Source organism: Nelusetta ayraudi, unplaced genomic scaffold, assembly GCF_046127955.1.
Source record: "Nelusetta ayraudi isolate G7.1 ecotype Tasmania unplaced genomic scaffold, CSIRO-AGI_Nayr_v1 ptg000026l, whole genome shotgun sequence".
Taxonomy (NCBI): Eukaryota; Metazoa; Chordata; class Actinopteri; order Tetraodontiformes; family Monacanthidae; genus Nelusetta; species Nelusetta ayraudi.
In genome coordinates, this window is record NW_027466076.1 from 5931698 (window position 1) to 5958926 (window position 27229).

Genomic DNA, 27229 nt, shown 5'->3' on the forward strand with positions numbered 1-27229 from the left:
GGCCGTCACTCTCCGTTGTTTTCTAATGATTTATGATCATGTATATGATAGTGAACTGAAATGAACAGTTGATCACCCCTTGTGACCTCACTGGGCTCACATCACTGTGTGTTTTTGTGTCCAGTGAGAACGACAGGGTGGTGCAGGTCAACGCCATCCCAATGGACGGCGCCATCCACTCCTTTGCGGTCAACACTCTCCGCAAATGCGGTAAAGTTGCAAAAATTGTAAGTATCAATGTTTTTAATCGTTTTTCCTTCCCCTTGAGCGAAGCCGTCGTTCTCTCACGTTGACCCCAGGCACCGCCGCCGCTGCTGGAGTTGTGTTGCATTGTGTCGTAAATAGGGATGTCGACAATTAATCGATGATCGATTAATTGTCGATTAATTGTCGATTAAGAATTTAATCGATTCAATCGAATTAGTCGCAATTAATTGACTTTTTTTTTTACACATTTTTTAGTTGATGTTATCGTGACAGTGTAGTGGCAGGAAAGAGCAGTTCACCTGTAGATGCTATGATGGTCATAATGGAACAAGTTACTTTTAAACAACTTTTTTTTCCAATTAAAGTTGAAATGTGACTCATTAGATGTCAACATAAAGTCAGAGGATGAATGTTGAGGGTGTTTCTACTGTTCTCTAATGTGAAATGTGTCACACTGGACCCTCAACATTATCTAAGGGTTAAACAATGTCTTCCTTAGTCATTGTCCTCAGGAAGAATCGCTGCTGATCAATTAATCGTTAATCGGTCGTTAAGGTCAATCAGCTAGCGATGAATGAATTCCTGGATGATTTGCGTCCCAAGTGGTAACGCTGTGCTGTGGTGTTGCACAGACGGTGAAGAGGCCGAGGAAGGTCCCGGTCAACCTGCTCAACCGCCCGCCGTCGCCTGATGACCGAGTCTTCAACAACGACTACAACGACGACTACAACTACGACCCCGACCGCCGCAGCGTCTACAGCGGTGGGCGGGACCACAGCCTGGAGCGAGAGCGGGGCGGCGGAGGAGGAGGGGGGTACATGGATTCGGGCTACCACACCAGGGAGCGCGACTACGATCGCGACTACGATCGTCGGGAGCGCGGCCGGAGCGGCGAGCGCGAGCTGAGTCCGGAGCGGCCGTACCGCAGAGACGGCAGCAGGGGGCGCACCCTGGAGCGCAGCCCCGAGCGGCCCTACCGCAGCGAGCGCGCCCTGGACCGCGAGCACAGCCCGGACCGCCGCTACCGCAGCGAGCGGGCGCTGGACCGCGAGCACAGCCCGGACCGCCGCTACCGCAGCGAGCGAGCGCTGGACCGCGAGCACAGCCCCGACCGGCGCTACCGCAGCGAGCGCACCCTGGACCGGGACTACAGCCCCGACCACAGGCGCCGCCGCGACAGCCACAGCCCGGCCCGGAGCCACGGCGGCCCGCGAGACCAAAGCTTCGAGCGGGGCCGCGACCGCCCGCCCCCAAAGCGGAGCGCCAGCCGGGACCGCCTGGACCGCTCGCCGTCGCCCGCCGCCATTATGCCCATCCCCCTGCCCCGCCCCGCCAGAGACCTGGAGCCCCTGGAGAAACCTCTCAACGTCCTGCTGCTGAAGAACCGACCCAACGAGGGTGAGCAGCCAATCATCCCTGTGGCTGAGGTTACTTGATTCTGTTCAATAGTCAATAATAGAATAAACCTTCTGCAGAGTACGGCCTCCGCCTGGGCAGCCAGCTCTTCATCAAGGAGATGACCAGCACTGGACTCGCCAGCAGAGACGGCCACCTGCAGGAAGGCGACATCATATTAAAGGCAGGTGTCCACTCTACTCATTCTTTGACCTCAGGCTAACATTCACTGAAAGGGGAGAGCAGGGGAGTCGTTTACGTTTCCTCTGACTTCCCTCACTGTCGCTGGCTTTTAAACAAAAAAAAAGAAAAAAAAAAGTTGCTTGCAGTATGCCAACTCTCCACTAGATGGCTTCAAACCTTACGAGGTGGCCTTTAATTGAAAACGGAGTGAAAAGTTGTCTGATCTTTTTCTCCTTACCCAAAAATGATTCATTCAGGGTGACACTTGATGAGAAAAGAAAACACTCATCTTACCTGAGATACAGTAGTAATTTGTAATGGACCTCTGAAAGAGTTCTGGAGTGGTTTTGCTCTGCTGGAGAGCTGGAGAGGTCTTCGAGATAGAAGAAGACTTTTCTCCTCTTCAGCTCTTCAGCAGAGCCAAACCAGGCCAGTTGCCTCAACTTGAACCTCTTCATTTGTCATTAAAGCAAATTGATTCCACCAGGATGTAGCGTAGTGTTGTAGCACTGGAGGTTGCTCTCCGTCTCCAGACCACTTTCTAAAGTTCTCGTCTCGGACTCGGAGGCATTATTACTGGGTCTGGTCTCCGTCTCAGCCAATAACTCTGTACTGCTCTCCAGTCTTGATGAGCTCTTGGTCTGGGTTGGTTGGTGTGGTCTGGACTACAACGCTACCAAGATGCTTTCAAATGGTTTGCAGCAGCTCACCGTCTTGTCTCTCTCCCGCCGCCGCCTCTCAGATTAACGGCACGGTGACGGAGAACCTGTCTCTCAGCGACGCCGGCAAGCTGATCGAGAAGTCCCGCGGGAAGCTGCAGCTGGTGGTGCAGAGAGACAGGCGGCAGGTGCTGATCCGCGTCCCCCCCATGGTGGACAGCGACTCGGAGCTCGACGGTGAGAGAAACTCCACACTGACAAGCAGCAGGTCCTTCCCGGTGTAGAAGGCCAGCAAAACACAAAAACCCTGCGAGCGGCTGCCGTCACCTTCACCTCCACCATCACCATCACCATCATCATCTTCATCATCACCACCGTCATCATCATCATCAACATATAAAACCACTGTGCACTGTGCATGAACTCCATGTGATCTGCTGTCGACTGTTATTGTTGCTCCTCTTGTATCTGTGCACGTGACTTGTTTCTCCATCGCAAAGACAAAATAAAGGTTTTGCTCACACGTCAGCATTTAGTTTTATTTAATTATGACCTCATGATCTTGACGCACGCACATACTGGACAAAGCAGCAGCAGCAGCAGCTGTTTTATTTCAGTGTAGTTTCTCACCCAGCAGTGCAGACGCCAAAAAAGTCTCTGACTTCCACATTAATGGGCCCAGTCGGGCCACTTCCCATCATGCCTCTGTAACTCACATGATCTATTTGGCCAATCAGACGGATTCTGGAGAAGGTCACTTACAGACACGTTAGGACGCAGCCAATCAGAACGAGCTGAGACACAGCAGCGACGTCACGTTGGGAATAAACTCTGAACTGATGATTTTCTGGCCTTTAGCATTTTTTCAAAAACGACTCAAAGATCAGAAGTGAAAAATCTACAATAGAAAGATTTTCTATGAATCGTGTTTCAGGTCACAGTCGTCCTGTCAACTGTTTTAAAGGCCTTTATTTTTTGTATTGCCACCTGTGGAAAAAATGCCTTTTGGGCCCATGGGATAGTTTTGCTGCAGTACCTCGAGTGGCCACTGGGGGGGGAAAGAAATCGCAGCGCTGCCATACTGTCAGTCCGGTATCCAGTTCTGATAATACATCCACGGTCCCAACACGCTGGCTGTTCTGGTTCTGGCCAATGGTGGCTCACTCGTTTATACCTGGTTTTGAGGTCACATGACCAGGAGGGCGGCCTGTGGTTGGTCGGGAGTGGATTGTTCACTGACCAAAGGGCGGGGGGGCAGGAAGGGGGGGGGTGTATCTGGGAGACTTGTGACCCATTTTGTCTGGTTTTGGGACTGACTTTGTGTGTGTGTGTGTGTGTGTGTGTGTGTGTGTGTGTGTGTGTGTGTGTGCTCACTCACCTCAGGAAGGGTGATCTAATCTGCCATCATAATCCCACTGTTGGATATGACAGAATTTCATTAAGTGAAGGTTTGCACCACAGCAGCCCTGTGTGTGTGTGTGTGTGTGTGTGTGTGTGTGTGTGTGTGTGTGTGTGTGTGTGTGTGTGTGTGTGTGTGTGTGTGTGTGTGTGTGTGTGGAGGGATTTGCAGCTCTTGGAGGTTCAAATCACCTGAAGCTCATCGTTGGTCCCGTCAGCCCAATAATTCCCATCGCGTTGTTTGTCCAAAATTCCCCCCCGGAGTTGTTTGTCCCCAACGCTAAGGAGACCCCCCAACCCCACTCCAGCCCCCAGACCACCACCACCTCCTCTCTCCCCCCCCGCCCCCCCCACCCCTGTGACCTTCACTGTGTAATTTCAGTTTCAGTGCCTCCTCCACCTGTGGGCCATTTGGATTTTGAATGACGTCATAATAAAAACGCGCAGGTCCTGGAAGGAGAAACGAGCAGAAAGCTGTGGTCTACTGTCAGCTGATGTTGACGCTCTCATCCTGTCTCCTCCTCCGCTGCAGACATCTCGGAGATCGAGTCGTACCGCTCCTACTCCCCGCAGGACGACAGGAGGGTCCACCAGTCGGACCTGTCATCCCACTCCTCCACCGAGAGGCTGAGAGAGAAGCCCAGGTCAGTCTCCAACTGCACCACTTTAGTTTCTATTTTTAGGCCCTCTGTCCATCCACCTCTGATTGACTGTTGTGTCGTTTTTTTTTTATAATTTTTTTTTTTTTATCAGTTTTGCTTAATGCTGCCTATAATCAGGATAATGCAGGATTATGATGATTTCTGCCCCCATGGGGCTTAATCAGAGCCCTGGCATTAAACCAGGAAGAAGGAATTTAATTGAGTGGATGGAGAGGCTTCCATTTTCACATGTGACAATAGCTTTGTTGCTGTTGTCGCTGTGTGTGTGTGTGTGTGTGTGTGTGTGTGTGTGTGTGTGTGTGTGTGTGTGTGTGTGTGTGTGTGTGTGTGTGTGTGTGTGTGTGTGTGTGTGTGTGTGTGTGTGTGGGATTACAAGTCAAACTCAAACGCAGCTCTGGACTGTAATATTTCTGTAAATTGATTACGACAACGTGTAAATGCTTCACGGCGGTGCAGTGGTTCACACCGTGGCCTTTGACCAGAATCATGGCCGACGATCTTCACACCATTCAATGGAAACGCCTGCAAATCACAATTGTACTTTGTTGAAATTTTTAGAAATATGGCTTTTATTTTGTCATGGAAACGCAGCTGCTGTCAGTCCTGACTGTGCTTTAAAGTCAGTTTGTGTGTGTTTTGTGTGTCTTCAGAGAGGAGCCACACAACAGGCTGGCTAAGATGGGCGCCCAGGCGACGCCCTTCAGGGTTCCGGACCGACGGGACACTCCAGACACGCCCCCTCCGGCAGCGGAGAGGGAGGAGCACCGATCGGAGACGCCGCCAGGTGAGGGCGCCGCTCTTCAATCCGCAAAGTTAGTCGTCAGTTTCTTTCATCGGCGTGAGTAGAAACCAGGAGTTTGATGTTTGCAGCGCCGTCGCCGGTGGTGGTGGCGCCGGCGCCGAGGGTCCACGCTCCCCACAAAGTGCCCCAGAAACCAGGCACAGAGGACCTGGAGGTGTACGGGTGAGTAGTGGTACATAGCACAGGTGGCAGAGAGTGTTTATAAGAGTACACACATAGGAGATACTCCGGCTAAAGTACTGATTGCAGTCCTTCACTCAAGTCAACAGTAAGAAGGTTCAGGTTCTGAACAGTGCTTTGGCTTCGCCAGGCCGAGCACGGTGATGGTTCACTTCCAGAAGGGAGACAGTGTGGGTCTGAGGCTGGCCGGAGGGAACGACGTGGGCATCTTCATCGCCGGCGTCCAGGAGGACAGCGCGGCGGAGCAGGAGGGCCTCCGCAAGGGAGACCAGATCATGAAGGTGAAGAAGCTCCTGGGATGAAAGAGGGTTGGAAGAGTCAACAAAGCCCAAGCATCAAAATGTGCTACTTTCAAGGCCTTGTGTTGATTGAGAATGATTCTCAGGTGAACAACATGGACTTCAGAGGGATGGTGCGAGAGGAGGCCGTCCTCTACCTCCTGGAGATCCCCAAGGGAGAAGATGTGACCATCCTGGCTCAAAGCAAACCAGAAGGTACCTCTGCTCCATGTTTGAGAACTGCGCTCCAAGAGAAATCATGTCAGCCCAGTCCGTGAAGGTGCTGGAAAGGAACTCTTATCAGTGCAGTGCATTTTATTTTGCTCCCAGGTTTAGAACAAACAGTTGAGAGTGGAGTGGATTCGTGAAACTTCTCGTGTCTTGCTGGTGTTTTTCAGTGTACGAAGACATCCTGGAGTCCGGTCGGGGCGACTCCTTCTTCATCAGGACCCACTTTGAGTACGAGAAGGAAGCCCCCCAGAGCCTCCCGTTCAGCAGGGGGGAGATCTTCAAGGTGACCGATACGCTGTACGACGGCAAGCTGGGCAACTGGCTGGCCATCCGCTCGGACAAGGACAACCAGCTGCTGGAGAAAGGCATCATCCCCAACAAGAGCAGGTCGGTCCTCAGCAGACCTAGAAGATCGCTCGCCATCCGCATCGTCTCCTTGCGATGGAAAAATGAGCGAGAGGCTTTGAGTTTTGTCAAGTGACGACCCCGACTGTTGGCTGGCAGGGCGGAGCAGATGTCCAACGTCCAGAACGCCGCCCGGGCAGCGTCCGGCAACGACAGGGGAGACTTCTGGAGGCTGAGAGGTCAGAGGGCAGCCAAGAAGAAGGACCTGCGCAAGAGCCGCGAGGACCTGAGCGCCGCCCCGGTGGCCACCAGGTTCCCCGCCTACGAGAGGGTGGTCCTACGAGAAGGTAGCTGCTGCTGGAGAAGAGAGTTAAATGACCTCCAGAGAGTCTTTTGACTGAATCATTGTCTGATTCGCTGTCTCTATCAGCTGGTTTCAGGAGACCCGTGGTGATCTTTGGGCCCATATCTGATGCCGTGAACGAGAAGCTGGCCACCGACATGCCCAACGACTTCATCATCGCCAGTAAGTGGCGCCGTTGTCGCTTCTCCTTCTGCAGTGAACCTGTGAAAACACAGTAGTGGAAATGGTTCATTACATCTTGAATTCAAGATCATCATGTCACGAGACCTGTTTTAGGGCTGGGCGATTTTGATCAAAAATAAAATCCCAATTTTTTTTCTCTGAAAACTCGATTTTCGATTTCGATTTTTCTTTTTTTTTTCTTTTTTTTGGGGGGGGGGCGTCTCGTTAAATATGCTACAAAAACAGGACAAGTGTGTGTTGTATGCGACTTTGGAAAAATAATTTAGCAGGTAGTGGTGAGGGCAGCAAACAGAACCACTTCCTGGTTTTAACACCTGCTGTGGCTAGCTAGTGCAGATGTGATTAAACAGAGGTAGCCAGTGAACAGCTTCTGGAGGAGGGAGGAGCTACGGTACCCAAGAGGCGCCAATCCGGAAGCATGAAAGAGGAAAATAGATTTTCCAATTTTCCTCTATTTAACATCGTTACCACTCAAAAAATCTGATTTGGATTTAAAATCGATTGATCGCACAGCCCTGACTGGTTGTGATGAGTCGGTGACTCCAAACTGTTGAACGGTGGTGTGAGTCTGTTGCAACCATTCCGTGATTGCCGGTTCCGTGCCTCATGATTCTCCCATCTCTCAGAAACGGAGCCGAAGGACGCAGGAAGTGAGAAGTCTTCTGGTGTGGTGCGACTCAACACCATCCGGCAGATCATCGAACAGGTGCGGGTAGTTCGCTGGCGAGCGAGCGCAGCTTCAGAAAACCAGTTCTTTCTTTGACTCCTCTGCTTGGGTTCTGTGGGCTCCCAGGACCGCCACGCTCTACTGGACGTGACGCCCAAGGCGGTGGACACCCTGAACTACACGCAGTGGTACCCCATCGTCGTCTTCCTCAACCCGGACAGCAAGCAGGGCGTGAAGACCATGAGGAACCGCCTGCTGCCGGGCTCCAGCCGCAGCGCACGCAAGCTCTACGAGCAGTCGGTCAAGCTGAGGAAGACCTGCTCGCACCTCTTCACCGGTACCGACTCGCTCCGGCAGTCCGTCACTTCCTCCCTGTCCGGGATTCTGAGCCTCCTGTGTTTTTTTCTCATGGCCTCCTCAGCCACCGTCGACCTGAACTCGGCCAACGACGCCTGGTACGGCAGCGTCAAGGACTCCATCCAGGAGCAGCAGGACCGAGCCGTGTGGGTGTGCGAGGGCAAGGTCAGTCTCCACTTCCTGTGGCTGAAGTATTCTGTGCTTTTGTAAAAAGTATGGAAACTTGTTTAAAAAAAAAGAATTTGGTAAAAGGGAAAATACTTTTATACGATTTATACCAAAGAGTATTAGGACTACTAAAAGAGAAAAACATTTTACAGGAAGGAGATTTTTATTAAAGTTTTCATTTTGAATTTTATTTTGAAATTTTGTGGAAAAAGTCTAAATTTCGTGAAAAAAGTCGACGTTAAAAAAAAGAAATTTGGTGAATTAAGTCGACTTGCTTGAATAGCCTTTCGATTTTATTCTCGACATTTTTTTTCTATTTTATACTCGACATTTTGACTTACTTCACTTTGACAATAATTACAAAATCTTTTTTACATCAACTTTATTCTCAAAATTCCGACTTTATTGTGGAATTGGAATCTTGAAAACAATTTTACTCCTTTACTCAAATAAAAGTAAAAAGAAATACATAGTAAAAATGAACTGTACCAGTTGACACTTAAGAACAACAACCAATATTATTTTCCACATGTTTATTTCTCTCTGTACTGAAAACCGACCAGAAAGCCCAAAACCGAGGTTCTCTGTACTATAATAATCTTCTGAAATATGACCCACTTCTATATTGAAGTCCACAACTGCAGAGTTGAAATCGCTTCACTGCAGCAACAACAACAGCTTCCCTCCCAGCAGTGGGACGGTTTGAGCTTTGCTGCCACCAATCAGTGACTCCTGTGTGTCTCCACCAGCTGGACGGCTCTGACGAGGACCTGGACCTGCACGACGACCGCATGTCCTACCTGTCGGCCATGAGCGCCGACTACCTGAGCATGGACAGCCGCCTGAACAGCGACTACGAGGACACGGCGGACGAGGGCGGCGCCTACACGGACAACGAGCTGGACGAGACCATGGACGAGGCCCAGCCGGTGTCGGCCATCAGCCGCTCCTCCGAGCCGGTGCTGCCCGACGAGGTAGTTTCAGAGAAAAATCACCCTCAATAAAGAGACTGATGGAAAGAACTCAAGTTGGAAAAACCTCTCAGATTAATATTAGCTGTCTGGATACAAACCTTGAGTCATTGTTGATAATTATTGTGAGAAATTAATGTGGTCCGTAGTTTCAAATAGATGATGATGATGATGATGATAATAAATATTGTTATTAGTTATTAATAATAATAAAAAAGAAGAATAACAATAAGAATATAATAAAGGTTGTTGACCGCTGTGTTGTCACCCTCTCCAACCCTCACGAACCAACCATGTGTGTGTGTGTGTGTGTGTGTGTGTGTGTGTGTTTGTGTGTGTGTGTAGAGGCATCATCACCCTGAACCCCGGGCTCGTATGAGGAGGTCGGGCAGCAGAGAGGTGCTGCACCGAGAGCCCAGCCCCCCCCCTTCCTTTGTCCCAGACCCACCCAAGGTGAGACCACCCCCACCCCCAGCCCCCTCCCAATATATATGGCTCCTCCTCAAAATTTCAAGATTAAAGTCAAAATTTCGAGAATAAAGTCGAAATTTCGCTATTAAAGGCAGAATTTTGAGATGAAAGTCAACGTAAGTAAAGTTGAAATTTCAAAATGTAAAGTGGAAAGGCTCTGCGCACAAGCCGAGTGGAGGACTGCTTCCTGCTTACTGCGAATTTATTCACAAAATTTCAGCTTGAACCTCAAAATGGAAACTGGAAAATCTCCTTCCTGTCATATTTTTTCCCTTCTTCTGGCCCTCATCCTCTTTCAAAGGTCACGGATGGCTGTGACAGACCTAGAAAAAAAAAAAAAATGATTAACATGCAAGATGGCTGCTGCTGATACGATTAAATAACATATTTTAACAAAGAAGAACGCTGCTTTCGGTTGCCAGGTGCGTCCTCAGACCCGCACGGACTCGTCGCGGAGCTTCGACTCGCACTCCAGCAGCACCATCAGCAGTGACGCCGTGGGCGGCGGCAAGCCGGCCCCTCCCCCCGTGGCCCTCAAGCCCACCATGGGGCGACTGAACCAGCCGCCGGAGGAGCAGAGCCCCCCGGGGAGGGAGGAGAAGGAGGACCCCTCCAACAAGTCCTTCCTGGGGAAGGTGAGTCGCTCAGACTGAGCTAGCATCAGTGCTAGAGGTCTACCTCATAGAGGTCCAGTGTTGGTTTAAAGCTTAATATGCTGATATACATGAATAAAAGTGGAGACTCGCAGTAGAATGAAATTAAGGAGGACGTACAGATTTTTGTGTACAAATTTAGGGATTAAAAGTAAAAAGTCAAAATGAAAGATTTACTCAAGTAAAGTACAAATACCTGCAAAATCTATTCAAGTACTTCCCACCTCTGTTGCCAACTCAAATATTAATACGCAATTAAAATAGGATTAATTCTGATTAATGAATTACAAAGGCCGCGATTAATTCGATTAATTTTTCTAATCAAGCTACTTTGTTACTAGATAGTTGCCATCTTGCACCGCCATGTTTCTAAGGAAGCCTGTTGTGGACAATCCAGGTCGCCTGACAGCAGAGTGTTTCTAGTAGAAGAAGGTGGAGCAGGTATCCAGGTTTGGGTGTGCAGGCCACCGTAGTTCACTGGCAAACTCAGGAGGGGGAGGGCGAGCGAATGTCACTGTTTCTTCTTCAGAGTCTCTAAATATTACAGACTTCACCTCTAGAGGTGTAGTCAGTCGTCTCTCTGAGCAGCCTGTTTACTGAGTGGTTTTTCACTCCTCCTCCTCTTCTTCTTCCTCTCCTTCTTCTTCCTTTTCTTACTTCTAACGGCAAACAGCCAAAGGGGGACCAGGTAACACCGTGTTTGTCCCGCCCTCCCGTCATTCATCCACCGTCATGACCCATCATCCATTATTGTATATATATAATGGTGATGCATTGATAATGATCCTCCACCATGGTGCCACCAGACCGACGCCACAACTCACCACTCTTTCATTGAGTTGTGTGTCTGATTCACGCTGTGCAGATGCTCTGCAGTATCCACCACAGTTTCTCAGCCTTCAGTCGCCTGTATTGATTGGATTGATTGATTTTTTTTTTTCCCCCCTCTCCAGATTAAAGCTTTTGAGAAGATGGACCACCTGGCCCGCGCTCAGAGGATGCTGGAGCTCCAGGAGGCCGAGAACGCTCGGGTCAGTCAGCCGTCTCACCCTCGCTGGACCAGTGGTAGCCTCTCCTCTGGCTGGAGGGATAAAATAGTTTCAGATGATCCTGATGGATCGCAGGAGCTGCAACCAATGGTTATGGTTACGGCATAATGCAGTATGGAAGCAAGAGCAGGAGGGCGTCTTCATCACTATGCAGGGTTTATCCAGCAGTGTCTTTTGGGAGAATTAAGATGTTTTGTAGGGATTTTGCATCTATTGTCAACTGTCGTCGACTGTTTCAGGAAGGTGTTGTGGTGTTTGTTGTCGTCGTCAGATAATCTAGATGAATAATCAGCATTGCAGTTCAGAGCAAATATACGACTTCAACAGCCAACTCAGCAAATCCATTTGTCAAACTTTTTGGTCCTGATTTCGGGTACATTAAAACTCTTCTCTCTCGCTCGGATCGACTTTGGCTTTGTGACTCATTTCCCATTTTTCCCAAAGCACCCAAAACTTCTGGTCATTGTCACACGACAACAATGTTGAGCAGCCAGTCGTTGAAATTCCAACCCTCTCAAGATGGCTCATTGTTTGCTGTAATTGTTGTTTCATCAGTTGTGACATATTTGGGTCCTTCTCTCTCTCTCTCTCTCTCTCTCTCTGTCTCCCTCCATCTCTCTCTCTCCCTCTCTCTCTTTCCCTCTGTCTCTCCCTCCATCTCTCTCTCTCTCTCTTTCCCTCTGTCTCTCTCTCCCTCTCCCTCCATCTCTCTCTCTCGCTGTCTCTTTCTCTCTCTCTTTCCCTCCATCTCTCTCTCTCTCTGCAGCTGGAAATTGCCCAGAAGCATCCCGACATCTACGCCGTCCCGGTCAAACTGCCAAAGCCCAACCTCAACCGTCCGCAGCCAATCGGGTGAGGTCTGCATGCCTCCTTCCAACCAGCACGGCATCACGCTGCCAGTAGAGACGCCTGTCGCTCGCTCGCTCGCTCGCTCACTCGCTCACTAACCTCCGGGACGTGTGTGATTCCAGTTCCAGCTCCAACACGGAGCAGCAGGGCGCCTACAGGCCGCCGTACTCGGAGGTCAGAGGTCACATGGAGGGAGAGGTGGAGGAGGAGGAGGAGGGCTACCGCAGGCAGCTGGCCGAGCAGACCAAGAGGGGCTACTACAACCCGCAGAAGTACAAGGACACTGAGCTGTAGGTTCTGAGCTGCAGGTTCTGAGCTGAAGGTTCTGGGCTGTAGGCTCCAGTCCTGCAGGCTCAGAGCTGTAGGTTCTTAGCTGCAGGCTCAGAGCTACAGGTTCTGGAGGAGAGCAGGAAGTCGTCTGCGTACATCACACAGCTTTTCTCCAACATTGTGTCGCCTCCACGCCAGAATCTTCTCATCCTGGAGGAGAAATAAAACTCTGTCCGTCACCCACCTCCCAGCGCGCAGCACGTCAAGGATCCCAACAGAAGCTTTTGTAGTAACGGCGAGTCACCAGACGGTGGCGCTGGCTTGCATCGTGCCTCCTGAACGAAGATAGAATTTTGTTTTTTTGTTTTTTGTAATGTCCCTTTAAATGATAAAATTGTGTTTTTATTCTTTCTTGCGTGTGTCTGAAGAAGTGTTTCTTTTCTATTCTTTATTATTTCGGGTTTTGGTTGATGTCACCTGAGCCTGAAACAAAGAAAATTTACTGTTCACACCAAACACCAGGTGAAAATACTGCAGCTGATTTTTGTAGTGTAAAGACACCACTGAGGGACGTTGCTACGTCGAGATAGAATTTATATTTAGTCCTAGTGGCCATTGCTGTTACTGCACCACCTTTATTTTTTAGAAACATGACAAAGCAAACGCTGTCAAATCAAGAAGGTTTGAAAAATAACAGCATAGACATGATGATAGTAGTTCCAACTACGACAGATGACCTTGAGGGGCTTCTCTTGCTACAGATTTTTAACCTTGACTTTCCCTCTGGCTGGTTTTACGTGGTCACATGGAAGGCAGTCAGTCTTAAACAAGAGCTCAACTCTGGCTCCAGACTGTTAAGTCACACTGGAAACTGTTGCTTTCGGCTCTGGAATAGGAAGCAGCTCAGGGCGTCGTCGACCAACGTCAGCTTTTATTATTCACACAGCTCAGCACAGCGTCAGGACAGTGAAGAACTTCTTGGAGTTTAAAATGTAGAATAAATGTCCTCTTGACTTTCACCACATTGTTCAGATGAACGCTCACCAAAGTTCCACCACCAGCAGAAAAAAAAAAAAAAAATACTAATTTCTGTGTGAGTTTAAGTGCCTTTCCATATCTGTGTGACCTTTCAGCAGAGAGAAAACAACTTCAGCATCACTGTAGAAGCAGAGCTGATCTCACCAATGTTACTGACCACTGCAGATTTTACAAGACAAAATGATAATGAGTTGTAGATTTCTTTCGGATGGGACAAACGAACAGACACCCTGAAAGTTCTGTTCAGCTGGCATGGACGGAGCAGGTCACTGGTGTCACTGATAGGTGGTGCTATAGGTGTACAGCACAGCGTCGACCCCAACGTCTCTGACTCTTTTTGTTGCATCCAACCAGACAATCCTGTTGTTGTCGCTCTACACACACACACACACACAGTTTTTATACCGTCTCAAATCTTTGTACACGCGAGCGTCGGGAACGTGTTGATGACAATCATGTTTCTTGGAAATCTCGCTAGTGATTTTTTTTTTTATGTAGCTTGTGATCTCTAGTGTTACAATAAAACTCCCAATAAATGAATCTTTTTACATCATTTTCCTCTGTCTTTGTTTTTGTGGTGGGTGCCTGGCTGGAGGAGGAGGAGGAGCTCCGTTACCGTGATCCAGCCACTGAGGGGTCTGAGCTTTGTGACTGTGCAACCAAACTAGTGTTTAAGTTCTGGAGGTTGGTGTTGGTCTCCAGGCCACTTTTAAAGGTCTCTTCTCAGACTCAGAGGCAGTTGTTCTGGTTCTGAGTTCTGAAAGCTGTTGTGATTTGGGTCACAGCTTCGTGGGCTTTTACGAAAGTTAAAAACAAGTGGAGTCATTTGTACATCAACACAACTTGTGTCTGTCGTGTTTGATAAAACACACTTGACGAGCGTTTGCCTTTACTTTGGAGTTTAATCAGCACAATGGTTCATGCATTCCTCTTGAACTTGACCATCTTACTTGGAACACGTGTTGCCCTGACTGACAGTTGATAGGTCCACCATAATTACATTCAGATAATTAGCCTGTTTTAAACCAAAAAAAAGCTCCTGTTTACTCTGTTGCCCAGAAATATTCACGATACAGTCAAGACAATTTCTCTTTGGTCAAACAAAAGACGTCACGTTGACTCTATTCTGCCCCGCTGAGATCATCTGTCCGCTGTCGTCATGTTGCTGGGGTCCATGTTGACATGATGACGGTGCACTGTACACATTAAGGCAAGTCAAGTGATATGAGGAGGAGGAGGAGGAAGAGGAGGAGGAGGAGGAGGAGGCAACAGGTGGAGGGGAGGCGGGCTGGTGTGATGGTGGGGGCTGAGTGAGTGACACTGTGTGTGTGTGTGTGTGTGTGTGTGTGTGTGTGTGTGTGTGTGTGTGTTCAGATGTACACAGGCTGCTCCTGCGCTGTCAGCAGACGGTACATGGCCGCTGGCATCGTTTTCATGTGGATCTGCAGCACAAACAAGGAGAAGAATCAGAAATAATCCCACACTGGAGAAACCTGCACAGTTTGACCTCCTCGTTCAAGGTCGTCCAGGGGCGTTTCTAGGAGGTTCCAGGTGGTAGTTCTAGTTGAATCTAGGCCGGTTCTGTGGTGGTTGTAGGTGGTTCTGGTGGTGGTTCTAGTTGATACTAGGGTTGTTCTAGGTGGCTCTGGTGGTGGTTCTAGTTGAATCTATGGTTGTTCTAGGTGGTTCTGGTGGTGGTTCTAGTTCAGACATGGGCAAACTGCAACTCTGTAAATTATATTTGTCCTCCTATGAGCTGAGTCACCAGAACACTGCCTCCACCTGCCGCTGCTCCGGCCCCCCAGTGGCCCACCAGTCTAACTGTCCCCCCTCCTGGCCTAGAACCTGCTGTGGTCTCCTACCTCTCCCATGGCGTTGGACAGAATCTGAACGATCTTCTCGTGAGGCGTGGCCACCACGCTCTGGCCGTTGATCTCGATGATGCGGTGGCCGACGCGGACGCCCCCCCTCTCGGCGATGCCCCCCCTCATCAGACTGCAGATCTGCAGGCCACACAGCAGAAGATGAGACTCACGACTTGCACCTGTGAGCTTCTTTTTTTTTTTTTTTTCTACGTCACCGACGCTGCACCAAGAGGCGAAGCCAGCTCGCCACCGGGTGTTCCTGGTACTCACAATGCCGTTCTGGACGCTGAAGCCCAGCTGGTACCTGAGGTCTGGCCTGCGGATCAGCACCATGGTGACGGGGGGACACCTCACGATGTTCATCTTGATCCTGGACTGAGATTTGAGGCCCTGCAGGAACATCAGTGTGATGAGATTCAGTTTCAACTGCTGGACAGGGACCAGAGAGATAGTGGCCACTCCAGGACCAGGACCAGGCCCAGGACCAGGAGCAGCGTCCTACCTTGATGATGCTCTGGCACGTGCTGAGCGGCAGACCCACCAGGCTGGTCCCGTTCACCGTCATGATCTGGTCGCCGATGTTGAGCCTCCCGGACTTCTCGGCCGGGCCGGCGTGCATCATGCTGGCGATGATGACGGTGGGCAGGATGGAGCCCCAGCCCGACTCCACGATCACCACGCCCAGCATCTCACCCTTCTGCTTCTCTATGTAAACCTGTGGGGGTGGGGGTGGGACACACACACACACACACACACACACAGTTGTAAAAGCAGCTCCGTCACACACAACCAACCCTGACATTGTTTGACTCAAAAAGCACTCAACACAAAGTTCCCCTTTAAACCACCAGGGGGCAGACTAGAAAAAGTTTGCCCCCCTGGTGGTTTCAAGGTGTGGAGTTTGCATGTTCTCCATGTATTTGCTGGGTTCTCTCCATGTTCTCCGGGTTCTTCATGTGGCCCTAATAAAGTGGCCACTGGTCCACGGTGTCACCCTGCCTTCACCCAGTGACACTGCCTGGGAGAGGCTCCAGCAGAAGAAGCAGGTATTGAAAATGGATGCACGTGCTGCCACCTGCTGGCCCACTCACATCTCTGCAGTTCTCCGACTTGGAGAAGTGGATGAGGTCGTCGTTGTACATGTCCTGAGTGTTGAGCAGGTCGCTGTACTCCCTCTGGCTCAGGTCGTCGGGGTCGATGCCGTTGGCCCTGAGGAACTCCTGGTAGGCCACGCTGAAGGACTGACCGATGGACTGAGCAATCAGCTGGGCCTGAGGAGAGAGGGAGAGAGAGAGGGAGAGAGAGAGGGATAGAAGGAGTGAGAGAGGGAGTGAGACAGAGAGAGAGAGAGAGAGAGAGAGAGAGTGAGTGAGAGAGAAGACAGAGAGAGAGAGAGAGAGAGAGAGAAGGCATAAGGCACTTTTCATACATTTCTAACTTCAACTTCATTTCTAACTTCAACTTCATTTCTAACAGCGTTAAAATATTTTTTAATCTTTCACTTTACTGTTGGTGTGTCTGAGGGTGGAAGAAAAAGTCTGAACGCTCAGTGCATTTGTAATTTGTATTGCATGAAGATTCAAGTCTCCAATTTCTTGGATTAGCTTTACCCACAATGCCCTTGTACACTTTGTTTCACCCATCAGTGGACGTTCAGTGCAGGTGCAACAACCACATCTCAAAAGAATACATTTCTCTGCAAGTCTTTCGTGGTCATAATTGAGATTCTGTGAAAAAATAAATAAAAAATTAAGGGTGTCTTGATATATATATATATTTTTTTTTTTTTTTGGTTTCCATTCTTGCATTTGGCCATGTGGCCACAAGGTGGTGCTCATGTCCCACTGAGCACGTGGCTCCCTCTCCCTCCAGATGAAACCCTGCTGTTTCTTGGATGTGACGATCACCTCACAAATTCAACGACGCTGAAGTCCGCACCACATTCGTTGCGGTGCCGCTTAAGTTTCGATTCTACCTTAAAAAAAAAAATTTGTTCCGCGATTTGTCCACTAGATGGCAGTGCTTATTTATGCTACTATCATAAGATTATAAGATTTCACGGGAAATCATTTTTGGCCTTTTGGGGGGACTCCAAAATTGACAACTTTGCCATTGACGTCACAGTATTTTTCAGTTTTTCAGGTGCATCATTTCCAAAATTCTACAGTAGAAATGAACATGGGAGGTATCATTGGAAAGAACCGCTGCGAATGTGGTGCCAACTTCAGCGTCATGCAAACTCATGTGACTGGTTGAGAGATTTACTGCATGGACTTGTGTTTTACACTATCAGTCAAAATGTTGAAAGGCTCTTCTTTCATTTTAACGACTGTTTACATTGCAGATTCTCACTAAAGGGCATCAAATGAACACAGGTAGAATAAGAATTCCATATATCCTTCTTCATCTGTTTGATGCCTTCAGTTTGTGTCTACAATGTAGAAGGTTTAGACATCGCAGGAGAAGTTGTGTCCAAAGACAGGGAGTAAATAAAAAAAGAGATATTTCTACAACCTCTGCGAAGGAAACAGACAATAGCTGCATTTCAAAATAAAAGATTCTAAAATTCGACAAAGTACAGATGTGATTTGCATGTGTTTCCATTGAATGGTGTGAAGAGCCACCATGAGAGCGTCATGGAGAACCACCTCATGAGACCTTTGAGCCATATCTGAGAGGTTTTTCCAAGTGGAGCTGCCTCCATCACCAGGCTTTATTGCCATATTTAGGTTTGGTGCGACTCTAGTGGTGATGGAAACGCAGCTAGCGACGATAATGCTGCTGAGCGACTCACATCCTCCGACTCGAAGACGTGGCAGATCATCCTGTAGAGGCGGCGGTCGTCGTGGTTCATGCTGCTCTGCTCGGCCGTGTGCTCCAGGTGCTCCTGGGCGCTGCGGGACCGCACCATCTTCCCCCGGGCCATCAGGACCACCATGTTGCCGATGTCGGCGATGTAGGAGATGGTCCTCAGCGGCAGGTCCATCAGAGACTCCTGCCGGTCCAAAGCATCACAAAAGCCACTTGTGTCAAACTGGAATTTGAAACATAAGCAGATATGAGTGCAGACAGCGTTGTGTTATTAACGCATCGTTACCTGAGTGTCTGCATTGAGAACTTTGATCCTCTGCGTGGACATGAACAAGTCGACCTCGGCGGTGGACGGGTCGTCGCCTTCGGGGCTCTGTGGAGAGGAACCAGGAGAGGAGTGAGGAGTGCAGGGGGGGCAGAAGGGGGCGGAGCTACGTGCTGGCCAGTGGCAGCTGTGCAAAGACTCTAATTTGGTTGCAACTTTGCTTTGCTTCATTTTCTATTGACATCAAAGCAACATGATCTCGACACCTCCCATGATGGAGGTGGCTCACCAGAACACTCCATCCATCTGCTGCTGCTCCGCAACCCGCCTCTGGCACACTGTAGAACCCACTGTGGGCCCACCAGTCTAACAGTTTGCCCCCCCTCTGATCTAAATAACAGCGATTATCAATAAAAACCAGAACACAGTTGCAGAGCAGGTGGAGAAGAGAACAAACACACCAACAGGCAGCGCACTGGGAGGTCTGGGAGGACTGGGAGGTTGTCACTGCACCTTGCGCTCATGCAAACGTACCTTCTTGCGGTTCTTGGCCTGCTTCTGCGCCGCCTGCAGAGACACACAGACCAGAGAGGAGTCAGCAGCCGCCAGAGAAGAAGAAGAGATAAAGACCTCCACTCACTGGCTGTGGACCGTCCCCAATGACACATCAAGGCACCACAAGGACCTTAGAGAGGTGTGTGTGTGTGTGTGTGTGTGCGTGTGCGTGTGCGTGTGGGGGAGGACAACAGCGGCGCTGTCGTCTATCACATGTGACAACAGTCGGCTGCTGCCAGAGGCCTCAGCAAGTCAACAGCATCAAGAGTTCCCTCTGCCTGGATGTGACGGCTGGAGCCCAGAGAGCGAGGGAGGGAGAGAGGGAGGGCGAGCGAGGGACGGAGGAGGCGGCCTCATGTGGCGGCAGCGAGGTTGCGAGGCGGCGCTCCTCCCGGCCAACATCGTTTGTTTTTCTCAAACTATTTGCATGCTGTTTCCAGGTCCCAAGTCCAAACACGTCAAAGTGTTGAGCAGCGCAGATCACCAGCGCCATCTTTAATTATTCTCAGTCGAATGTCACTCGCCTCACATTATTATTATTTTCCTCAGGATTCTAAAGTTCCAAAGTTCCTTCTTCATCTCCAGATGGACCAGGGTGGAGGATGGAGGTGGGTTGGGATGCAAAGAAGAAAAAATATCCTAAAAAAATGATCATAATCATAGCAATAATCATTGGATCGATCCTGAGAACACTCGTCATGGATGTTCAGATCTGCTGCCTTGTGGCTGCAAAGGCATCAGATCATCAGCGCCACCTGGAGTCCAGGTCTCACACCATCGTCCTGGTTCAACTGCACTTGCTTGGGCCTGACATGACTGAGAGAACGCAGCGGCAGCGGCAGCGGCGGCAGCAGCAGCAGCAGCAGCAGTAGCAGCAGCCTCTTCCCTCTCCAGGCTCCTCGGCCCATTAAAGGCAGTGGAGTCCTGGAGGTGTCCATCAGCGGCCAGGCAGCAGAGCCTCCTCCTCCTCCTCCTCCTCCTCATTCTCCTCCCTTCACTGACTCCACTCACTGGCCTGTATTTCATGTCCGCTCTTGAACTTCCCTCCGGCTCGACCTAAATAATACGATGGATTGAAAAACAAACCCATCTCAGGGTGGAAGCTGCTACTATCTACCAGATACGTGAACCCCCTGGCGGCTCAATTCAAAAGCATTTATAATTCAGCAGCGATAAGATGGGAGTCTTTTCTATTTCCTGTGTGTGGTGAGGCTGAGGAGCGGCAGGCGCAGCAGGAAGATCTGGGCTCTCCAGGGCTCCTCAGGCCTGGATGGAGGGTTTACGTAACGCTGGGTGGGTTTGGGAGCAGCGGAGCGGCGTCTCCGTGACGGCGGATGGGGAGCGGTGATGCGAGGATGATGCAGTCTGCACCAGGCCCCACACAGGACCGTTGAGATTTGCAGGTGTTTCCATTGAGTGGTGTGAAGCTCAGAAGCCACGAAACCGTGATCGTGAGACGAGTCGCTAACATCTCCAACCTCCAACCCTGCAACCAGGATGCTGTAGCTTCTGTGTGCTCTCACCCGCACTCTGTTCATGGCCTCCTGTGCCTGCTGCATGCGGGCGCTCTTGGTGGGGGTCCTCTCCGACAGCAGGTGGGTGCAGCCCAGGTAGGTGGCGGCAAAGATGATGCCGTCAATCAGGTCCTCTGGGTCACAGGGTCCCGGCACTGCAGGAGGACAGACGCGGTGGTTCAGAACATGCGTGTAACGCTGGCATCACACCAACTCCACTGGATGCACAGACTGAATGTTAACTTGCGATGGCATCAAACTGGTGACGGCCGAGGAGCAGTGAGAGTTCTGCAGGCCAGATGTTACTCACCGTCCACAAACGTTGGGAACTGAGGAGCAGGTCTGCGATTCTGCAAAGGTGGGAGAAAAAAACCCCACTTAAGATTCCACCGGCTGTTCACTGATGGAAACTATTTTACTATGACAACTAACATACAGCTTGCAAACAGATGCCTTCCTGTCACACAACAACCTCTGCATGGATATTAACTGACAAGAGGTCCAACCTTGAGTTTTGCCTGGGCTGCCTTCTAATACCTTTGCCCTTAAGTTGAGGTGAGTAATAATTGGTCTTTGGAGAAGAAACAGCGACATCTACAGGTTACATTTTAGATTGCATAATTTTTAATCGCAATTAATCGCATTAGTGTCTGGGTTAATTCGCAAATTAAGGGCAAATCTTTACCCTGCTCTCTATGTGACTGGACAGACTGATATTTATTGTGCTTCTTAAACTCTTTTTTGATTGAAAATTGGAGGACAATAAATATGATGATGAATCATGATGACAGTAGGAGAACCAAATCACTTCTTGTACTGCGAGTATGGACTTTTATTAATGTGTTCATGGGCAGTATATTAAGCTTTTTTAAATCAGGCCAGATTTTACACACTGGACCTTGAAAAAAGCCTGGCGTTGGTTGACGCTGGAGGCTCAATGATCCCACGTCCCTCCATTAACACATCACATCCCGTAATCTGTGATCGGGAGCCCAATCTGGCGCCTCAGATTAAGGCTGGGCTTAAATCACATCCACTCAGGCTGTTGAGGGTCTCATCGCAAAGCCAACGACGCTCGATCGCCCCAAAGTCGCACCAATGTCACAGGAAGCAGAATTAAGACTTTGAACTCTGCATTTATTGGTTGATGTGAGGAGACTTACATCCTGGACAGGCGGCTGCTGCTGCTGCTGCTGCTGCTGCTGCTGCAGTGGAGGCTGCTGCCGCTGCTGGACTCTGCTCCGCTGCTGGTGCTGGTCGGACTGCTGCCCGTACAGCTGCGGCGGGCCCGGCGCCTCCCTCTCCTGTTGGTGCTGGGGGTGGGTGTAGGGCGGCTGGCTGTAGGCCGGCTGGTGCGGGCGGTGCTGCCGAGGGTGCAGCACCCTGGACGATTCCGCCCGCCTGGTCGGGCTGACGGCCTGGCGGGCCGGAACAGAGGCGTAGCTGGACGGAGACTGCGAGGGCGAGTGAGGGGACGACTGAGAGCAGGAGAGAGAGGGGGGGGGGGAGAGAGAGAGAGAGAGAGAGAGAGAGAGAGAAAGAGAGAGAGAGAGAGAGAGAGAGAGAGAGAGAGAGAGAGGGAAGGAACTGATTTATTTCAGGCCTTCATCTGCAGTTCCGATCATTCTGGACTTTTGGTTTCAATCTAATGAGCAGCTTTGGAGCACTTGGTGCCGGGCGGCTGGTACTCACGCAGCGGGCCGAGTGCTGGGCCGAGTGCTGGGCCTCCTCGTTGGGACCGACCTCCTGCCTCATGACCCAGACGGGCTCCACCGAGCTGTCGGGGGTGTAGGGCGAGCGCACCGTCCTGGTCTTCACCTCCTCGATGGCCTCCTTGATGTCCTTGATGGCCATGCTGATGGTGTCCTCCGAGCCCGAGTCCTCGGGGGGCTCCGCCGGGCTGCTCAGCCCCGACGGGGGGCTCCCTCCCCGGGCCTCCACCCCCCTCTGTCGGGGGCGCTCCGTGGCGCCGGGGCTGTGCTCGGCGCCGCCGTCCCGCTCGCCGTCTGAGCTGCCGTCGTAGTGGTGCAGGCGGCAGCCCACCGATCGGTCTGGGGGGGAGTGGGGGGCCCCGGACCCCCGGCCTCCTGGGCGCTGCGCCGGCCGGGGGGCCTTGGTGAAGGGGGGCGGGGCCCCTCGGTGGACGTTCTGGCGTGGGGGCTCCTGAGGGGTCTCGCTGGGGTAGGAGGTCCTGAGGGGCTCGGGGAAGGAGCTGGGGGGGGGTTTGGCCTGCGGGGTCGACTGTGGGGGAGTGGGGGGGTCCAGGGGGGGCGCTTTTGGGTGGGACTCTGAATAGAAGTCTGCATAGGTCTTGGGGTAGATGTCAGTGTCAGTGTCCAGCGAGCACCAGTCCTCCTCCTCCTCCTGCTCCTCCTGCTCCTCCTCCTCCTCCTCTTCCTCAGGCAGCGGCTGGTTGTCGTCGGGCGGTGGGCTGCAGCTGAAGTGGTCGTGCTGGGGGAACGCCATGGTGTCGGGCGAGGAGGGGGGGCTGGGCGAGTGCAGGGGCGGCGGGCTGTGCAGGGGTCCGTCCAGGCTAAGCGAGGCGGCGCTCTCCGTGTCCGAGCACAGGTCGCTGACCTCCGGGGCTCCGCCCTCCTGCCCCTCCCCTTCGGCCCCTCCCTCCTCCTCTGGACCCTCGCTGGCTCTCTCGTCCTGGGCCGCCTCCAGGGGGCGCTCTTGGTCGGGTTCCGCCTGCCCAGCGTCCTCATCGCTCTCTGGGACGCTCGCTGTCTCAGCTGCTGCGTTTGTCTGGGTTGGAGGGGGCGGGGCGTCAGGGGGCGGGGTGTCAAGGGGTGGGGCGTCAGGGGGCGTGACCTGCGAGAGGTGAGTGGGGCTGACGACAGCGTCGGGGGTCTGCTGCTGCTGCTGCTGCTGCTGGGGGGGAGGCGCCCGGTCCTGCTGCTGGGGGTCCTGCTGCTGGGGGTCCGGCTGCTGGGGGTCCAGCTGCTGGGGGTCCAGCTGCTGGTCTTCGGGGGGCGACTGCTCCTGCCTGGGAGAGGGGTCCTGCACCTCTCGGGGGGGCTGCCTGGGCCGGGGCCGGGGGTCTCCGGGACGGCGGTAGCGGCTGACGGCGGGTCGGGGTTGATGGATTGGAGCTGGTTCCGTGTCTCTGCTCTCCTCCGGGGCAGTAGGGGTCACTGCAGGGGTCACTGCAGGGGTCACTGCGGGGGTCTGACCGGGGCTTCGGCCAGGACCCCGGCCCTGACCCTGCTGGGGACGGCGGCGCTGCCTCGGGGGTCCGTGGTGCTGATGAGGGTGATGATGATGATGATGATGATGAGGATTGGGTTCTCCATCCTGGCCCAGCATCTGACACGGCCTCCAGGACCGACGGGCTGGAGGCTCCCCCGGTGATGTCACGGTGGGCTGCCGGGCCCTCGGGGGCAGCTTGTGCTCGTCGCCGGCGTCCTGGCTCGGACTTCCCGGGTGCTTGTGGCTCATGGCTGGGGGTGGAGCCTCCTCAGTGCTTTACAACTGGCTTCTCTCTCTGGTTCCCAGCTCAGAGCAACGCCTGGTGGAGACAGAGTGGCAACAGTTCAGCACATGCATACTGTGTATATGCATGTACAGTATATAAAGATCCAATTTAATAAAGGTCAAAGGTCAGTAGTGAGTCATGACTTTCAACCTCAAAGTATCTTTCGTGATAGAATCATATTCTCTCCTCATTTTGTTAATATGATTCAATATTGTAAACTTTAAACTCCCCCAGTATTTAGGAGCAATGTGCACATCAGCCAGTCATTACATCACAGTGCTCCTGATTACAAACCACAAGTCCCGATGTTTAGTTTGTTTAGTTACATTAGAGAACATTAAAAAAAAAAAAAAAAAAACTGAACATTGAACACCTTAACTTGACTTCTTTTTTTTTTTTTTTACAGTTGTTTAAAAGTAATTTGTTCTAGGTATGCAGGTATCCACCACGTCATTTAACAAAAAAAAAAAACCTGTGTAAAACATTTTCAATTAATTGCGACTAATTTAATTTAATCGATTAAATTCTTAATCGACAATTAATCGAAAATCCATGATGTATATTTAATCTTCTTTTCTTTTTAATTCTCTCTGCACTGTTTATGCTGTCGTCCCAAAGTGGGATCAATTAAGGTGAACTCTAAAGGAACATTCTGACAACTCAGCGCATCTGACATGAAGACATCTGACCAGCGCACCAGCAGAGTCCAGCTCGACCAGCAGCGCGTGGACTCCTGCACCTCTGCTACACTGCCAATAGTGATCAAGCTCAATGCTCAGGGAGTCATCTCAGTGCGCAGTGCACTTTAATCAGCATCACTTTCATCCCTTCACAAAGCAGCTGGCAGACGCTGTCCGAGAGGCAGGAGGCCCTGGGTTGTTAGACCAGACACTGACATGAGAGACACACAACCACTCCCCCCCCCCGGAGAGTGACTGGGAATAAAAAGCCTCCATCGCCAACGGTCATCAGTCGAGCGTGGCCTAGAAGGAAAAGAAGACGGCGAGAGGACGGACGACAGATCATCGACGACGGAGGGGAAAAAAAAACGACCAGTCTGCTCTGAAGAAGGAAAAAAAAAAAGCTGGCGGGTGATCATAAATTCTGACATGAAAGATTTACAGCATTTGTCATTACAGCTGCTTCATACGCTCCGCTGAAGCCGCGCTCATGACTTATTCATCTGACCTTAATGATCAGAGTAAGTGTGCAAGACTGTCAGCAGGAGGCCCTCGCTCACTCCAGAATACAACAGGATGAGATTGAACTTTATTGATCCCAAATTGGGAAACGGCACTGTTGCAGCAGTCCAGAAACAATACAAAAAGTGAAAATGAAAAAAAGAAAAAGCAAACAAACTACACGGTAGTTACAGTTTACAGTTACAAGTGGTGAAACTTTGAACTGTAAACTGTAAACAAGATGTGATCCCGGCAACTTGAAGCAATATTTCGGAGAGAAATGAATGTTTCTCATTTCTGACTGAATTTTCACAATTTCACTGCTCAATAAACGTATATATATTTTCTAATGTATGGATCTCAGGATTTCAGGAGCAAAAATTGTTTTCACTTCATTTTTCTTCCAATCTTATCTAAAAAAAAATGTAAATGTCTTAAAAATGTAAAAAAATATAAAATAAAATACTGGTGCATGCAAATTTGATATTAATCATTGAGTGTATTTACTTCACGTTTGACATTTTGTATTGCTTTGCTTGGTGTTAATTGATCTCTTTTTCTGCCATGCATATGCACCCAATCATTCTGAACAACAAACTTGGAGCCAGCTGTCACAGCGGCAGCTCCTGCTGCTGCTGATTAGCGCTGCGTTGCTATTTGCATGGCCTGAAAGCGCAGACGGAAGAAGGCCCTGAGTACCTGGGGTGGGCAGTGGTAGTGTGATGTGAGGACAACGCAGCGCCGCCACAGTGGGAAGAGTGAGGAGGGAACTGGAGGGGAGCTGCTGTCCATCTCGGCCGCATATCTGCTAATCTTTGGGGCGGAGGGCACGGCGGGTTGGTGGGTTGGTGGGTGATTGGGTGGGAGGTGGGAGTTGCTCTGCGTCACAGATGGCCGTGGCCACCCAGCAGTGAAACGTACACAGCCGAGCTGTAAGCACTTCCATCTGTCGGCTGCAGGGAAAGCTGCCGGCCGGTCGGTCGGACGGACGGACGGATTTACAAGCCCATTAACTCACTTGATCTCATTCCGACAGACAAGTACGCGTCAACAACAATGCAGGGGCTCTGTTTGCACTTGGGAGGACCTTCACTCATTACATCACCATCAGTTCTTGACTTCCTGTGGACTTTCACAAAGTGCAGCGTCGAGGGGCTCCTCCCTGCTGTTACACTTGGGTGTCAGAGCCCAGGCCAAACACAGTCATGCTCCATCAGAAGACCTTTGGATTAGTGCTTCGTGAGATCTTACACAGATGTACCAGCTGAACACTGGGCCCTGCTTCACTCCTATCACCTCTCTTTCTTTTAATTCTCTTTGTTTAATTCTCTTTTTTTCACGTTTTTTAAGCAGTCGTTTTTAGGAGAAACCTTCTCATCTGTGAGTTTATATTTGAAGTTGCACTTCCTAAAAATGGTTTACTGGCAAAAAGAAACATAAGTACTGACCGAATTCTCATTTGATTCACTGGCATATGTACAGTAGCACCGGCATTGCCAATGAATTGTCAAGTGTGGAGGAGGCAGACGCAACCGTCACTGTCTGCCTAAAGAAGAGAGGACGTCGCATGACTGCGTGTTAAAATGTGCCGTTGCTTTATGTTCCCTCTTCTGACATTACGTCATAATAATCATAACAAAGTAGTTTTGCACGATTCACTACATCACAAAAGCATGAGGCGTCCAAATACTTTTTTCTACCACCGCATCTACAGCAATTTAGCAGTTTAGACGCGCGTGTCCAATCTTTGTCTAAGTGGTTTCAATTCAAACCATGTGTGTGTCTTGATTATTACAGGTGGAAATATGGAAGCTTTTTTGAAAAAATCTATTTCGCAAAAAGTAGTTGTCAGTTTTACGAAAGTGAGGTTATGTTGGTTTTTTTGTTTGTTTTTTTTTTACCAAGGTTCATTTTTTCAGGATAATTTGTTGTTGTTGTTGATGATGATGATGATGATGATGATGATGATGATGATGATTGATGATTGATGATGATTGATGATGATGATGCCATGGGCTCAATTATTTCAATTATTTCTTAGCATTCAAAATTAATGGAATAAAAATTAAATCATAACTTATTCCATCACATCACATCACATCACACACACACACACACACACACACACACACACACACACACACACACACACACACACACACACACACACAGTCGTGCCA

The 27229-nt window shown here is 50.5% G+C and overlaps 2 protein-coding genes across 5 annotated transcripts in view; one reads left to right on the plus strand and one right to left on the minus strand.

The window, feature by feature from the left end:
* The window catches only part of tjp2a (tight junction protein 2a (zona occludens 2)), a 31993-nt gene extending 18060 nt beyond the window's left edge, over positions 1-13933 (plus strand). For both annotated transcript variants that reach the window (XM_076029308.1, XM_076029307.1), the window contains exons 5-25: positions 125-227; positions 840-1605; positions 1683-1786; positions 2528-2681; positions 4375-4486; positions 5155-5288; positions 5375-5468; positions 5617-5767; positions 5872-5980; positions 6163-6382; positions 6500-6687; positions 6771-6866; positions 7514-7593; positions 7681-7891; positions 7976-8076; positions 8829-9053; positions 9396-9503; positions 9944-10156; positions 11128-11205; positions 11990-12075; positions 12195-13933. In XM_076029308.1, coding sequence (XP_075885423.1) covers positions 125-227; positions 840-1605; positions 1683-1786; positions 2528-2681; positions 4375-4486; positions 5155-5288; positions 5375-5468; positions 5617-5767; positions 5872-5980; positions 6163-6382; positions 6500-6687; positions 6771-6866; positions 7514-7593; positions 7681-7891; positions 7976-8076; positions 8829-9053; positions 9396-9503; positions 9944-10156; positions 11128-11205; positions 11990-12075; positions 12195-12366 — 3505 coding nt within the window. In that variant the 3' untranslated portion in view covers positions 12367-13933. The remainder of the gene's footprint in view (positions 1-124; positions 228-839; positions 1606-1682; positions 1787-2527; positions 2682-4374; positions 4487-5154; positions 5289-5374; positions 5469-5616; positions 5768-5871; positions 5981-6162; positions 6383-6499; positions 6688-6770; positions 6867-7513; positions 7594-7680; positions 7892-7975; positions 8077-8828; positions 9054-9395; positions 9504-9943; positions 10157-11127; positions 11206-11989; positions 12076-12194) is intronic.
* A 335-nt stretch (positions 13934-14268) lies between these two features.
* LOC142890350 (amyloid-beta A4 precursor protein-binding family A member 1-like) lies at positions 14269-26569 on the minus strand. Of its 3 annotated transcripts, none has more exons than XM_076029312.1 (13): positions 26498-26569; positions 22083-23901; positions 21554-21868; positions 20701-20740; positions 20400-20545; positions 18856-18888; positions 18343-18429; positions 18040-18240; positions 16337-16516; positions 15748-15960; positions 15516-15635; positions 15243-15383; positions 14269-14822 (listed from the first exon to the last, which is right to left on the minus strand). In XM_076029312.1, the coding sequence occupies exons 2-13, from the start codon at positions 23829-23831 to the stop codon at positions 14751-14753; spliced, it is 3297 nt and encodes a 1098-aa protein (XP_075885427.1). In that variant the 5' UTR covers positions 23832-23901; positions 26498-26569; the 3' UTR covers positions 14269-14750. The 3 variants fall into 3 exon arrangements, with proteins under 3 accessions (XP_075885427.1, XP_075885429.1, XP_075885426.1); XM_076029314.1 differs by lacking the exon at positions 26498-26569 and adding an exon at positions 26155-26179 and having other exon boundaries at positions 21563-21868; XM_076029311.1 differs by lacking the exon at positions 26498-26569 and adding an exon at positions 26155-26179.
* Positions 26570-27229: the final 660 nt, after the last annotated feature.